The sequence below is a fragment of the Coregonus lavaretus genome, assembly GCF_964263955.1.
Source record: "Coregonus lavaretus genome assembly, contig: HAP1_SCAFFOLD_551, whole genome shotgun sequence".
Classification (NCBI taxonomy): Eukaryota; Metazoa; Chordata; class Actinopteri; order Salmoniformes; family Salmonidae; genus Coregonus; species Coregonus lavaretus.
The window spans coordinates 316,562-332,529 of NW_028156517.1; the positions used below are offsets into that span (position 1 = coordinate 316,562).

The 15,968-nt window shown below is 48.9% G+C and overlaps 1 protein-coding gene across 1 annotated transcript in view; it reads left to right on the forward strand.

Moving 5' to 3' along the window:
* Positions 1-4,625, forward strand: part of LOC311126276 (adhesion G protein-coupled receptor B3-like) — a gene marked incomplete at both ends in the record, with an annotated part of 130,830 nt that extends 126,205 nt beyond the window's left edge. Inside the window, 2 exons of the mRNA XM_084200287.1 lie at positions 1,236-1,400; positions 4,524-4,625. Coding sequence (XP_084056413.1) covers positions 1,236-1,400; positions 4,524-4,625 — 267 coding nt within the window. The remainder of the gene's footprint in view (positions 1-1,235; positions 1,401-4,523) is intronic.
* Between the last annotated feature and the right edge of the window lie 11,343 nt (positions 4,626-15,968).

Genomic DNA, 15,968 nt, shown 5'->3' on the forward strand with positions numbered 1-15,968 from the left:
GATGGACGTGGTTGGGATCATTTCTGTCCATTTCAGACCTCCACTGAGGTTAGTCCTTGGACCTGTGTGTAGATACGGGGTTAAATACAGGTCGGATGGAGGGATGGAGGAGGAATGGAGAGAGGAAATAGAGGAGTGTGTCCCACTTCCCAGGGTTGTTCCACCTTTCAGACAAGGTCATGTGATTAACTGTTTAGCTGAGGGGGACCATCTGTTTTTTTCTAATGCTCGATTTTACTGTGTTCATTAAAAAGCCATAAAACATGCCACTGCTTTGGGAAACTTTATCATAAAAGGCGTTTTAATATTGGCAAAGTGAGGAAAGTTATCACCGCAGTCCCAGGGCAGCCTCCCCAGCCATAAAAGGAGACATATTCCTGATTATTACAAGTATTATCAGTCATTTTATTAATTGAATCCGGCTAAAATTCTGCCCAAAACTCATTTTTTACTATATCTCTGGGTACTATAAAACATGTCCATAGATGTGTCCCAAATGGCACCCTATTCCCTGGGTCCTGGTCAAAGCTAGTGCACTATATATTGAATAGGGTGCCATTTGGGACACATATTTGGGACACAACCCATGTGTCCCAGTATATATAATCCCACTTACTGGTGTCTGTGTAAAAATGAATTCACATTTTCTAGATACACTTCATAGTATAGCTGCATCCCCTGGGGGACATAGAACATAGAATGTTCAAGGTCATGTGGTATCTGTACTACCAACTAAATGTTGCTCTTCCCAGAGTACCCCTGAAGTACCCCCTCATGTACATTTTACCAGTAGGACTATGGTCTCATGAGTCTTCTCAAGTACCCCCTGTGGGTAAGGCAATCAGCAGACAAGGAGAGCACACAAGGAGAGGAAATAAGGAGAGGACACGTGGAGAGGAAACAAGGAGTGGAAACAAGGAGAGGAAACAAGTAGAGGACATAAAGATAGGATACAAAGAGAGGACACAAGGAGAGGACACAAGGAGAGGACACAAGGAGAGGACACAAGGAGAGAACACGAGGAGAGGACACAAGGAGAGGACACGAGGAGTAGACACAAGGAGAGGACACGAGGAGGAGACACAAGGAGAGGACAGATATTTAGGCATTTGAGAAAGAGCCCCTCTTTAACAGTGATGTGGCTCCTCCGCAGCCAATGGCCAGTGGTTTAACTTTGATATGTCTCTCCTCCTCAGCCAATGGCCAGTGGTTTAACTGATCTGTCTCCTCCTCAGCCAATGGCCAGTGGAATCCCTGGGGGCCTTGGAGTGGCTGCTCCAAGTCATGTGACGGGGGTTGGCAGAGGCGGTCGCGGGTGTGCCAGGGGGCGGCGGTCACCGGGCAACAGTGCGAGGGCACGGGGGATGAAGTCCGCAAGTGCAGTGACCAGCGTTGCCCAGGTAACGATAACCCCATAACCGCCATAATTGAGACTGCAAGAGTAAATTAACTGTAAGTGTGGCGTGAAGATAATGATCTTCCTCTATGCTGAGGAAGAGGGAGCTGTAGGAGGATAGGAAACGAGTTACATAAAGCAGAGGGTAGGTAGCCCAGCTTCTGCTCTGAAAACAGACAGAGCATGTAAAGATACAGTCTGCAATCCAACAATGGATTCAACAACAGAGTAATAAAAACCTTATATTTTGGCTTATGATAAAGATTGACAGTTGTACTAAACTCATTAGATATGCATACTGTAGGTTATTGTCTATTCTTCAAGAACCAATGGGTAAATATCAATAATTGAAATGACAATTGAACAGCTTCCCAAATCACAGACTGTAGCTTTAAGAGGAGAACGTTAGAGAGAGAGAGAATGGAGAGAGACTAGAGAGAGACTAGAGAGAGACTAGAGAGAGACTAGAGAGAGAATAGAGAGAGACTAGAGAGAGACTAGAGAGAGACTAGAGAGAGAATAGAGAGAGAGAGAGAGACTAGAGAGAGACTAGCGAGAGACTAGAGAGAGACTAGAGAGAGAATAGAGAGAGAGAGAGAGACTAGAGAGAGACTATCGAGAGACTAGAGAGAGACTAGAGAGAGAGAGAGACTAGAGAGAGACTAGAGAGAGACTAGAGAGAGAGAGAGAGACTAGAGAGAGAGCGCGCGCGAGAGAGAGAGAGAATGGAGAGAGACTAGAGAGATACTAGAGAGAGAATAGAGAGAGAGAGCAAGAGAGAGAGAACAGAGAGAACAGAGAGAGAGAGAGAGAGAGAGATAATGGAAATAGACTAGAGAGAGAGAGAGAATGGAGATAGACTTGAGAGAGAGTGAGAGAGAACGGAGAGAGAACAGAGAGAGAGAACAGAGAGAGAGAGAGAACAGAGAGAGAGAGAACAGAGAGAGAACAGAGAGAGAGAGAGAGAGAGAGAGAGAGAGAGAGAGAGAGAGAGAGAGAGAGAGAGAGAGAGAGAGAGAGAGAGAGAGAGAGAATGGAGATAGACTAGAGAGAGAGAGAGAATGGAGATAGACTAGAGAGAGAGAGAGAGAGAATGGAGATAGACTAGCTTCTAGCTGTAGGCCTAATTTATGATTAATATCTTAATATTAGGTGATGTTGTTGATCCACTCACTTGTTTGAATCTCCATGGAGACCGTTCGCTACCACTGCGATTAATGCAAATTCAAGCTTTTGTTTGACCATTATTTCCCTGTAAAGAGTGGCATTGTGTCTGTTTTAGTAGTAAGGACTGTAGGGAAGCAGTTCCCATTATCAATCTTTTTCAGACCTGTTCTATTTTAAGCATCCAGTTTAATCCAACACAAAGAAAACATTTTTGAAATATAGCATTTTCATGTATTACAATCTAGTTACAATCTAGTCTACACTTATGCAATTACAGACAACATAGCCTAAGTCAGAGGAGGCTGGTGGGAGGAGCTATAGGAGGACATGCTCCTTGTAACGGCTGGAATGGAATTAATGTAATGGTATCAAACACATCAAACATATGGAAACCAGGGGTTGGAACCAAAATTATTTTCCAATCGTTTTGTTCTGAACAGAACCATTCTTTTTTTTCATTCCGTTCCACTGTTCCGACCAGCAAAATAAAGTTCTGAACTGGTTCTAACCCAAAAAAATACCGGTTTATATTGTTCCTTTCTGTTCCTTTCTGTTCCTTTTTAAACCTCTGAAATATATATAATTTTTTTTACATTTATCTCTACATTAAATAACTTTACTGATCAGTGCACCCAGAGCAGCTTGCTATGGAGCGGGTAAGCCATTTAATCTGTATAGGAAAGTCGTTAATAGCAAATTGTATTTTGCCGTAACAGCATGTTTCAATCATAATGAAAGACAAACACACACACTGGGCTGCCAGTCACAGTGTAGGGCGCGAGATGCAACTGGAATGTTGAGGGTGAGGAGAGAGCGAGAGAGTATGGAGGAAGCTTGCCTTGAAGCGCTGGGCATCTTGTTATGACATGCATTATCTGAATTAGGCCCACTACGGAGGAGCAGCTTCTATGGAGGAACTTTGAATGTCTTTGAACTTCCGAGTTGGTTTAACGTTGGACCAGAGCAAACGTTAGCTAGCTAACTAGCTAACAAGCTTGTGTGTGCAGAGCAGCACTAGAATTAAAATCACGTCTTACCTTTTTGTAGTTAATAAATCCAATGTGAAACGTGATAACTATAGTATCCTTAACTAGCATTGAAAAAGTAAATCCATTCTTCTCTAATTAAACATCTCTCCCTAATTTCTGAATTACGCTTGTAACGTTGTCAGTAGGCTACAGTAACCTATGCTTCAGAGGGGGAGGGGCTACAGTAACCTATGCTTCAGAGGGGGAGGGGCTACAGTAACCTATGCTTCAGAGGGGGAGGGGCTACAGTAACCTATGCTTCAGAGGGGGAGGGGCTACAGTAACCTATGCTTCAGAGGGGGAGGGGCTACAGTAACCTATGCTTCAGAGGGGGAGGGGCTACAGTAACCTATGCTTCAGAGGGGGAGGGGCTACAGTAACCTATGCTTCAGAGGGGGAGGGGCTACAGTAACCAATGCTTCAGAGGGGGAGGGGCTACAGTAACCTATGCTTCAGAGGGGGAGGGGCTACAGTAACCTATGCTTCACAGGGGGAGGGGCTACAGTAACCTATGCTTCACAGGGGGAGGGGCTACAGTAACCTATGCTTCACAGGGGAATGGCAGGTAGCCTACACACAAATGTACACCAACTGGCAAAAATGTCCAGCTGGCAGGCAGACGCTGGAATAATAATAATCATCATTTCTGAGTGACAGAGTGAAGGCTTTGCATAGGCGCGTTGTTGCGACTTAAAATAACGTTATTAACCGGTTCCCATGCTTTTAAAATAATGGTTATCTTCCGGAACAGTATAGATCACTTTAGTTTATGGTTCGGGTTCTGTTCCTCAAATAATTTTGTTATTTTCTGTTTTCCGGTTCTGTTCCCTGAATGAGCCCGTCCTCCTATAGCTCCTCCCACCAGCCTCCTCTGGCCTATACATATTTCTGAGTCAGCAATAACCCAGCAATGTCTATGGTTCCCTACCCAGCGCCGTATGAGATCTGTCTGGAGGACTATGCTGTATCCATGGTGTGGAAAAGAACACCTTCAGGAGAACTGGCCTTCAACAGGTGTCCTCCCAATGCCACGGGTAAGGAGATGTGTGTGTGTGTGTGTGTGTGTGTGTGTGTGTGTGTGTGTGTGTGTCCTCCTAATCCTACAGGTAAGAACACGGTCATGCCCTGGGCTTTTGTCTAGCCTAGTGGTTACCATCACTGCCTTTGGGACATGTGAGCGTGGTATCCAACACTTGTCGGACCCACCCTCTTATCCTACTTTTTACATTCAAGTCTTCACTTTAACTTTGATTAATTAAAAACATGCAAAATAACACTTTTAAAAAAGGATTGTCCTGCTTGTCTGAATTCTGGCTCCGGTCACTGTATGGCCATTGACCGAATAATGAACCAAGGGAAACTAGAGCACTTTAGAATGTTCTACTGTACCTTAGTTGATAATGAAATTAGTCATTTTCCAGGCGCTATATGTTGGCTTTTCATTGGGAGCTTTCTGTCCATTACTCATGTGTAGAGCGGACTAGTGGTGATGGATGTGTCCCTGTCACATTCCACTGAAACATCCATTCCTGCTGTGATGGATTTGAAGTGCTTTACACAGTGTATGAGTCCCAAATGGCACCCTATTTCCTATACAATGCAGTACTTTTTTTTAAAATGCTGCACTACATAGGGAATAGGGTGCCATTCTGGATGCAGATGGTATCTACTGAACAGATTTCCCTATTTGCATTTCATTGACCCTCACAGCATTATGTCAATTCTGTGAGAGTCAATGGCGCCGACGGAGACCTGGTGCCGACGAAGATGGCGGCCTCGCGACTAGCTCTTAGGGAACTTTGTGGTATTTTTTTTTTTGTATGTATTATTTTTTACGTTATTAGCTCAGGAAGTGTTTTGTGTCATTACATACAGCCGGGAAAAACGATTAGATATCAGAGCGGCGGTAACTCACCAGCATTATGACCAGGAATACGTCTTTCCCGAAGCAGATCCTTTGTTTGCTCTCCCCAGGGCAATTGAACTGATTCCGGCGGCTGACCCAAAACATCGCCGGCGGAGGAGAGGCACTCGGAGCAGCCTGCTGGTTCGACTTAGGAGGCTCGCACACCACCCACTGCTTCCAAGTATACTACTCGCTAATGTTCAGTCTTTGGATAACAAAGTCGACGAGCTCAGGGCAAGGATTTCATTCCAGAGAGACATCAGGGCCTGTAATATACTTTGTTTCACAGAAACATGGTTCTCTGGGGATATTCTGTCAAAATCGGTCCAGCCAGACAGTTCATCGCGCAGACAGAAATAAATATCTCTCCGGGAAGCAGAAGGGTGGAGGTGTGTGTTTCATGGTGTTTCATGGTGTAATTGTAGTAACATACAGGAACTCAAGTCCTTTTGTTCACCCGACCTAGAATACCTCACAATCAAATGCAGACCGTATTATCTCCCAAGATAAATTTATTTGGTTATAGTCATGGCCGTGTATATCCCCCCTCAAGCCGATACAACAACGGCCCTCAAAGAACTTCACTGGACTTCATGCAAACTGGAAACCACATATCCTGAGGCTGCATTTATTGTAGCCAGGGATTTTAACAAAGCAAATTTGAGGACTAGGCTGCCGAAGTTCTATCAACATATCGACTATTGTACTCGGGCTGCTAAAATCCTCGACCATTGCTATTCGAACTTCTGGGATGGTTATAATGCCCTTCCCTGCCCTCCTTTCTGCAAATCTGACCACGACTCCATTTTGCTCCTCCCTTCCTATAGGCAGAAACTCAAACAGGAAGTACCCATGCTAAGGACTATTCAACGCTGGTCTGACCAATCGGAATCCACGCTTCAAGATTGTTTTGATCATGCGGACTGGGATATGTTCCGGGTAGCTTGCGAAAACAATTTAGACGAATACACTGAAACGATGTTGTGCCCACTGTGACTATTAAAACCTACCCTAACCAGAAACCGTGGACAGATGGCAGCATTGGCGCAAAACTGAAAGCGCGAAACACCGCATTTAACCATGGCAAGGTGACTGGGAATATGGCAGAATACAAACAGTGTAGCTACTCACTCTGCAAGGCAATTAAACTGGCAAAACATCAGTATACAGACAAAGTAGAGTCGCAATTCAACAGCTCAGACACAAGACGTATGTGGCAGGGTCTACAGACAATCACGGACTACAAAAGGAAAACCAGCCACGTCACCGACACTGACGTCTGTCAGGAGTTGCTATGGTAGGTGTGGTGTGGAATCAGGCGCAGGAGGCAGAAGTAAAGTCCAACAAAAATACTTTAGTAGATATCACAATAAATATCCAAAACCAGCCCGGAGGCGAGAAAAGCGCGCACAGGCGTATACAAACGGGCGCAATCAACAAGTGCGTAAACTACTCCTAAAACACAAACAAGGAGGAAAGCACAAAATAGCGCACCAAAATACATGCAGCGCAGCAACACGACATGGAACAATTACACACAACACCTAACTAACAACAAGGAAACTAAATAGGGTGCTAATTGAGACATAACACAAAACAGGTGTGACAAACAGACAAAACCAATCAAACAAGAAACATAGAGCGGTGGCAGCTAGTACTCCGGAGACGACGACCGCCGAAACCTGCCCGAACAAGGAGGAGGGGCCGCCTCGGCCGAAACCGTGACAGTACCCCCCCCTTGACGCGCGGCTCCAGCCGTGCGCCGCCCCCGGCCTCGGGGACGACCAGGAGGACGCGGAGCAGGGCGCGTAGGATGACCACGATGGAATTCGGTCAGCAGGGACGGATCCAGAATGTCCCTCCTCGGCACCCAGCACCGCTCCTCCGGACCGTACCCCTCCCACTCCACGAGATATTGGAGACCCCCCATCCGGCGTCTCGAATCCAGGATGGTCCGAACAGTGTACGCCGGAGCCCCCTCGATGTCCAACGGGGGCGGAGGAGTCTCCTCAATCTCAAAGTCCTGGAGTGGACCAGCTACCACCGGCCTGAGGAGAGACACATGGAACGAGGGGTTAATATTCTTGTAATCAATGGGCAGTTGTAACCTGTAACACACCTCGTTCAATCTCCTCAGGACTTTAAAAGGCCCCACAAACCGCCGACCCAGCTTCCGGCAGGGCAGGCGGAGGGGCAGGTTTCTGGTTGAGAGCCAGACTCGATCTCCAGGTGCGTACACTGGCCCCTCACTGCGTTGTAGGTCGGCGCTCGTCTTCTGTCGACGGATGGCTCGCTGCAGATGGACGTGTGCAGCGTTCCACGTCTCCTCCGAGCGCCGCACCCACTCATCCACAGCAGGGGCCTCGATCTGGCTCTCATGCCAAGGTGCCAGAACCGGCTGGTACCCTAACACACACTGGAAAGGGGTTAGTCTCGTGGAGGAGTGGCGGAGAGAGTTCTGTGCCATCTCAGCCCAGGGCACATATCTCGCCCACTCCTCCGGCCGGCCCTGACAATATGACCTCAGAAACCTACCCACATCCTGGTTGACTCGTTCGACCTGCCCATTACTCTCCGGGTGGTAACCCGAGGTAAGGCTCACCGAGACCCCCAACCGTTCCATAAAGGCTCTCCAGACTCTGGAGGTAAACTGGGGGCCTCGATCAGACACTATATCCTCGGGTACCCCGTAATGCCGGAAGACGTGAGTAAATAGAGCCTCAGCGGTCTGTAGGGCAGTAGGAAGACCCGGCATGGGAAGGAGACGACAGGCCTTCGAGAACCGATCCACAACGACCAGGATGGTGGTATTCCCTTGTGAGGAGGGAAGGTCGGTAACAAAATCCACCGAGAGGTGAGACCAGGGTCGTTGTGGAACGGGCAGGGGTTGTAATTTACCCCTGGGCAAGTGTCTGGGCGCCTTACACTGGGCACACACTGAGCAGGAGGAGACATAAACCCTCACATCCCTGGCTAACGTTGGCCACCAGTACTTCGTACTAAGGCAGTGCACTGTCCGGCCAATACCTGGATGTCCAGAGGAGGGGGACGTGTGAGCCCAATAAATCAGCCGATCCCGGACCTCGAGCGGGACGTACGTCCGACCCACCGGACACTGTGGAGGGCTAGGGTCGGTGCGTAATGCCCGCTCGATCTCCGCATCGACCTCCCACACCACCGGTGCCACCAGACAAGACTCCGGTAGTATGGGAATGGGCTCCACGCACCTCTCCTCCGTGTCATACCGCCGGGACAGGGCATCTGCCTTCCCGTTCTGGGACCCAGGGATGTAAGTGATCTTGAACACAAACCGGGCGAGAAACATAGTCCATCGAGCCTGGCGAGGATTCAGTCTCCTAGCTGCCAGAATGTATTCCAGGTTACGGTGGTCGGTCAGAATGAGGAAAGGGTGCTGAGCCCCCTCAAGCCAATGCCTCCACACCTTTAGGGCCTGTACTACGGCTAACAGCTCCCTGTCCCCTACGTCATAATTCCGCTCCGCCGGACTGAGCTTCTTAGAATAAAAAGCACAGGGGCGGAGCTTAGGTGGTGTGCCGGACCGTTGTGAAAGAACTGCCCCGATACCGGCCTCAGACGCGTCCACCTCTACTTGGAAGGGTAAAGTGGGATCCGGGTGCGCCAGCACCGGAGCCGAGGTAAACAGGTCCTTCAGTCTCCCAAAGGCCCTGTCCGCCTCAGCCGACCACTGCAAGCGCACCGGACCCCCCTTAAGGAGAGACGTTATGGGAGCTGCCACCTGTCCAAAACCCTGGATAAACCTTCGGTAGTAATTCGCAAAACCCAAGAACCGCTGCACCTCTTTAACCGTAGTTGGGGTTTGCCAATTACGCACGGCGGACACTCGGTCCACCTCCATTCTCACCCCTGACGCAGACAACTGGTAACCCAAAAAGGAGACTGACTCCTGAAAGAACAGACATTTCTCGGCTTTGACATACAGGTCATGCTCCAACAGTCTCCTCAATACCCTGCGCACCAGGGCTACATGCTCGGCCCGAGTAGAACTGTACACAAGAATATCATCTATGTACACCACTACTCCCTGCGCCTGCATGTCCCGGAAAATCTCATCTACAAACGATTGGAAGACTGATGGAGCATTCATTAACCCATATGGCATGACGAGATACTCGTAATGGCCTGAGGTAGTACTAAATGCTGTCTTCCACTCATCGCCCTCCCTAATGCGCACCAAGTTATATGCGCTCCTGAGGTCCAATTTTGTGAAGAACCGTGCCCCGTGTAATGACTCCGTCATGGTCGCAATCAGCGGGAGTGGATAACTATATTTCACAGTCACCTGATTGAGACCGCGGTAATCAATACACGGACGCAAACCTCCATCCTTTTTCTTCACAAAAAAGAAGCTCGAGGACGCGGGAGAAGTGGAGGGCCGTATGTAGCCCTGTCTCAGAGACTCGGCAATGTAAGTCTCCATTGCCCTTTTCTCCTCCTGTGACAAAGGATACACATGGCTCCGCGGGAGCGCAGCTCCTGTCTGGAGGTCTATCGCACAATCCCCCTGTCTATGAGGTGGCAACCTTGCCGCTCTGGTCTTACTAAACACGAGTGCCAAATCCTCATACTCAGGCGGAATGTGCAGTGCTGGCATCTGGTTCGGGCTCTCCACCGAGGTCGCCCCTACGGAAACACCCAGACATAGCCCCTCACACTGAGCAGACCACCCTTTAAGAGCCTTCTCTCGCCACGAAATCGTAGGATCATGGGTAATCAACCAGGGAAGCCCCAGTACCACCGGATACGCAGGAGAGTCGATCAGATAGAGTTGAATCGTCTCCTCATGACCCCCCTGCGTCATCATCCTAAGTGGCGCCGTGACCTCCCCAATTAACCCAGATCCTAACGGACGACTATCTAAGGCATGTACAGGGAAGGGTTTATCGACTGGAAGGAGGGGAATCCCTAACTTAACACAGAATTTACGATCTACAAAATTCCCAGCTGCGCCTGAATCGACTAGCGCCTTATGCTGGGAACGAGGTGCAACCTGTGGGAAACAAACAGGTAATGTAATGTGTACGACAGAAAGCTCTGGGTAAGTAGGGCGCCTACTCACCTGGGAGGACTCCCCAATGTGTGACCTGCCATCTCCCTCACCAGGGGACCCTCCCCAGCACCTAGCCGCGGTGTGCCCTCCGCGGCCACAGTTGGTGCAGGAGACTGCCCCCCTCGGGTTCCCTCCTCTCTTCCCTCTAGCGCCAGCACCTCCAAGCTCCATCGGGCTCTGCTCGGAGGCGCTGGAGGGTGGAATGGGAGGCCCCCACCTGGGACGTCCGCGGGTCGCGAGCAGGGTGTCCAGCCGAATGGCCATGTCCACCAGCTGGTCAAATGTTAGTGTAGTATCCCTGCACGCTAACTCTCTGCGGACGTCCTCCCGAAGGCTACATCTAAAGTGGTCTATGAGGGCCCTCTCATTCCACCCTGCATCGGCCGCTAGAGTCCGGAACTCCAGCGCAAACTCTTGAGCGCTCCTCATCCCCTGTCGGAGGTGGAATAGACGCTCCCCCGCCGCCTTCCCTTCTGGTGGATGGTCGAAGACAGCACGGAAGTGGCGGGAGAACTCCGCATAGGTGACTGTGGCGGCGTCTATTCCCCTCCATTCGGCGTTGGCCCACTCCAACGCCTTGCCGGTGAGACAGGAGATGAGGGCGGAAACGCTCTCGTATCCCGAGGGCGCCGGGTGTATGGTGGCAAGGTAGAGTTCCACTTGTAATAGGAACCCCTGACACCCGGCAGCGGTGCCGTCGTACGCCCTCGGGAGCGAGAGCCGAATCCCACTGGGTTCCGGTAGTTGGACGGGCGGGCTGTCCGATGGTGATGGTGCGATAGGTGGGGGTGTGGGTACCCCGCTGGTTTCCCATCGATGGAGGGTGTTCATTACGCGGTCCAAGGCGTGCCCGATCTGGTTGATTCGATCCTCTTGACCGCGAAGACGCTCCTCCATGATGTCGGTGGGTGCTCCTGCTGATTCCATATGTGGTGTGTAATTCTGTCAGGAGTTGCTATGGTAGGTGTGGTGTGGAATCAGGCGCAGGAGGCAGAAGTAAAGTCCAACAAAAATACTTTAGTAGATATCACAATAAATATCCAAAACCAGCCCGGAGGCGAGAAAAGCGCGCACAGGCGTATACAAACGGGCGCAATCAACAAGTGCGTAAACTACTCCTAAAACACAAACAAGGAGGAAAGCACAAAATAGCGCACCAAAATACATGCAGCGCAGCAACACGACATGGAACAATTACACACAACACCTAACTAACAACAAGGAAACTAAATAGGGTGCTAATTGAGACATAACACAAAACAGGTGTGACAAACAGACAAAACCAATCAAACAAGAAACATAGAGCGGTGGCAGCTAGTACTCCGGAGACGACGACCGCCGAAATCTGCCCGAACAAGGAGGAGGGGCCGCCTCGGCCGAAACCGTGACAACGTCTAGCTTCCGGACAAGCTAAACACCTTCTTCGCCCGCTTTGAGGATAACACAGTGCCACCGATGCGGCCCACTACCAAGGACTGTGGGCTGTCCTTCTCAGTGGCCGATGTGAGTAAGATATTTAAGTATGTTAACCCCCGCAAGGCTGCCGGCCCAGACGGAATCCCTAGCCGCGTCCTCAGAGCATGCGCAGACCAGCTGGCTGTTGTGTTTATGGACATATTCAATCTCTCCCTATCCCAGTCTGCTGTCCTCACATGCTTCAAGATGGCCACCATTGTTCCTGTACCCAAGAAAGCAAAGGTAACTGAACTAAATGACTATCGCCCCGTAGCACTCACCTCTGTCATCATGAAGTGCTTTGAGAGACTAGTCAAGGATCATATCACCTCTACCTTACCTGTCACCTTAGACTCACTTAAATTTGCTTACCGCCTCAATAGATCCACAGACGATGCAATCTCCATTACACTGCACACTGCCGTATCCCATCTGGACAAGAGGAATACCTATGTAAGAATGCTGTTCATTTACTATAGCTCAGCATTCAACACCTTAGTACCCTCCAAGCTCATCATTAAGCTCGAGGCCCTGGGTCTGAACCCCGCCCTGTGCAACTGGGTCCTGGACTTCCTGACAGGCCGCCCCCTGGTGGTGAAGGTAGGAAACAACATCTACACTTCGCTGATCCTCAACACTGGGGCCCCACAAGGGTGCATGCTCAGCCCCCTCCTGTACTCCCTGTTCACCCATGACTGCGTGGCCAAGCACGCCTCCAACTCAATCATCAAGTTTGTAGATGACACAACAGTAGTAGGCTTGATTACCAACAATGACGAGACAGCCTACAGGGAGGAGGTGAGGGCTCTGGGAGTGTGGTGCCATAGAAATAACCTGTCACTCAACGTCAACAAAACAAAGGAGATGATTGTGGACTTCAGGAAACAGCAGCGGGTGCACCCCCCTATCCAGATCGACGGGATCGCAGTGGAGAAGGTGGAAAGCTTCAAGTTCCTTAGGGTACACATCACTGACAAACTGAAATGGTCCATCCACACAGACAGTGTGGTGAAGAAGACGCAACAGAGCCTCTTCAACCTCAGGAGGCTGAAGAAATTTGGCTTGGCACCTAAAACCCTCACAAATGTTTACAGATGCCCAATTGAGAGCATCCTGTCGGGCTGTATCACCGCCTGGTATGGCAACTGCACCGCCCGCAACCGCTGGGCTCTCCAGAGGGTGGTGCGGTCTGCTGAATGCATTACCTGGGGCAAACTACCCGCCCTACAGGACACCTACAGCACCCAATGTCACAGGAAGGCCAAAAAGATCATCAAGGACATCAACCACCCGAGCCACTGTCTGTTCACCCCGCTATCATCCAGAAGGCAAGGTCTGTACAGGTGCATCAAAGCTGGGACAGAGAGAATGAAAAACAGCTTCTATCTCAAGGCCATCAGACTGTTAAATAGCCATCACTAGCACATTAGAGGCCGCTGCTGCCTATTGAAATCACTGGCCACTTTAATAAATGGAACACTAGTCACTTTAATAATGTTTACATATCTTGCATTACTCATCTCATATGTATATTCTGTATTCTATTCTATAATATTCTACTGTATCTTAGTCAATGCCGCTCTGTCATTGCTTGTCCATATATGTATATATTCTTAAATTCCATTCCTTACTTGGATTTGTGTGTATTGGGTATATGTTGTGAAATTGTTAGATATTACTTGTCATATATTACTGCACTGTCGGAGCTAGAAGCACAAGCATTTCGCTACTCCCGCAATAACATCTGCTAAACACGTGTATGTGACAAATAAAATTTGATTTGATTTGATGTGTTTTTAAATAACCTACAGTCAACGACAGGGCCACATTACCAGGCTTCCTATGATTATATTACCTACAGCAGTATGGCACTTTCTAACTGCTGTTTTCTACAAGCAAGGAAAAAGGCCTCCTCCTCTTCCTCCCCCTGTCCTCCTCCTCCTCCTCCTCCTCCTCCTCCTCCTCCTCCTCCTCCTCCCCCTTCCCTCCCCCCCTTGTCCTCCCCCTGTCCTCCTCCTCCTCCTCCTCCTCCTCCTCCTCCTCCTCCCCCCCCCCCCTGTCCTCCTCCTCCTCCTCCTCCTCCTCCTCCTCCTCCTTCCCTCCCCTCCCCTTGTCCTCCTCCTTGTCCTCCTCCTTGTCCTCCTCCTGTTTATCAGAGACCTGATGACTCCACAGTGTACCTGTTGGTTCATCCATGCGGTGGGGCTGATAAGCTGCTGTGGTTGTTTGTGTTGTGAATGGTAGAAATTGAAGCATGGAAGCAGTTACACTGAACCATCTAGTCCTCCACCGCGCTCTCTGTTTGATTCCACTATCAGACCACTGGATACGGAGGACATTGAAAATTGCAGGAGGTGTTTGGTTAGACGAAGGTTTGCGTCCCAAATTGAACCCTATTCCCTATATAAAGCATTACTTTTGGCCTTGGTCAAAACTAGTGCACTATGTAGGGAATATGGTGCCATTTGGGACCCAGCCGAGTTCTATCTGGTCTGTGAAAAGAGATGAAAACAGGACCAGGGGGATTGTGTTGAGGAAACAGGGATGCTCAGTGGGGTGGGGGAGTGCGTGTGTGTGTGCATCTCTTGGTGGAGCCATGTGTGGAGTACTCTCCAGCAAGTCAACAGCTGGGTAGGTACGATGCAAAACCCTTGTGGAAGATGGCGTGGCGTTGGATGGTGTGTGTGTGTGTGTGTGTGTGTGTGTGTGTGTGTGTGTGTGTGTGTGTGTGTGTGTGTGTGTGTGTGTGTGTGTGTGTGTGTGCGTGTGCGTGTCCCCATATCAGTGTCAGTGCTACTATGTTGATACCCTGACACAGTGTATCCAATTCGTTTTTTTAATGTGTGGACATGCCTTGTTGCTTGTTGCAGTTGAACACAGATGAAAGCACATATGATGTGAGAGACGCTGGTGTAGATATCTCTGTTGTATGTAAAACGCTGGTGTAGATATCTCTGTTGTATGTAACATGCTGGTGTAGATATCTCTGTTGTATGTAAAACGCTGGTGTAGATATCTCTGTTGTATGTAACACGCTGGTGTAGATATCTCTGCTGTATGTAACATGCTGGTGTAGATATCTCTGTTGTATGTAACACGCTGGTGTAGATATCTCTGCTGTATGTAACACGCTGGTGTAGATATCTCTGTTGTTTGTAACACGCTGGTGTAGATATCTCTGTTGTATGTAACACGCTGGTGTAGATATCTCTGCTGTATGTAACACGCTGGTGAAGATATCTCTGCTGTATGTAACACGCTGGTGTAGATATCTCTGCTGTATGTAACACGCTGGTGTAGATATCTCTGTTGTATGTAACACACTGGTGTAGATATCTCTGTTGTATGTAGGACACTGGTGTAGATATCTCTGCTGTATGTAACACGCTGGTGTAGATATCTTTGCTGTATGTAACACGCTGGTGTAGATATCTCTGTTGTATGTAACACGCTGGTGTAGATATCTCTGTTTTATGTAGGACACTGGTGTAGATATCTCTGCTGTATGTAACACGCTGGTGTATATATCTCTGTTGTATGTAACACGCTGGTGTAGATATCTCTGTTGTATGTAGGACACTGGTGTAGATATCTCTGCTGTATGTAACACGCTGGTGTAGATATCTCTGTTGTATGTAACACGCTAGTGTAGATATCTCTGTTGTATGTAAGACACTGGTGTAGATATCGCTGCTGTATGTAAGACACTGGTGTAGATATCTCTGCTATGTGTAACATTTAACCTTTAACACTATTGCACAAACACAGAAGGTAGCATCTGGCTTCCAAATAGCTATAGTGTATTTTCAGCCCTATACTCCCACTGGAAGATGTGAGGGGCTGGGGGAAATTACACAAGGAAGATAAGTCTCCTATGAACAAGCATTAATCTCTCTCTCTCCCCCTCTTTCTCTCTCTCTCTCTCTC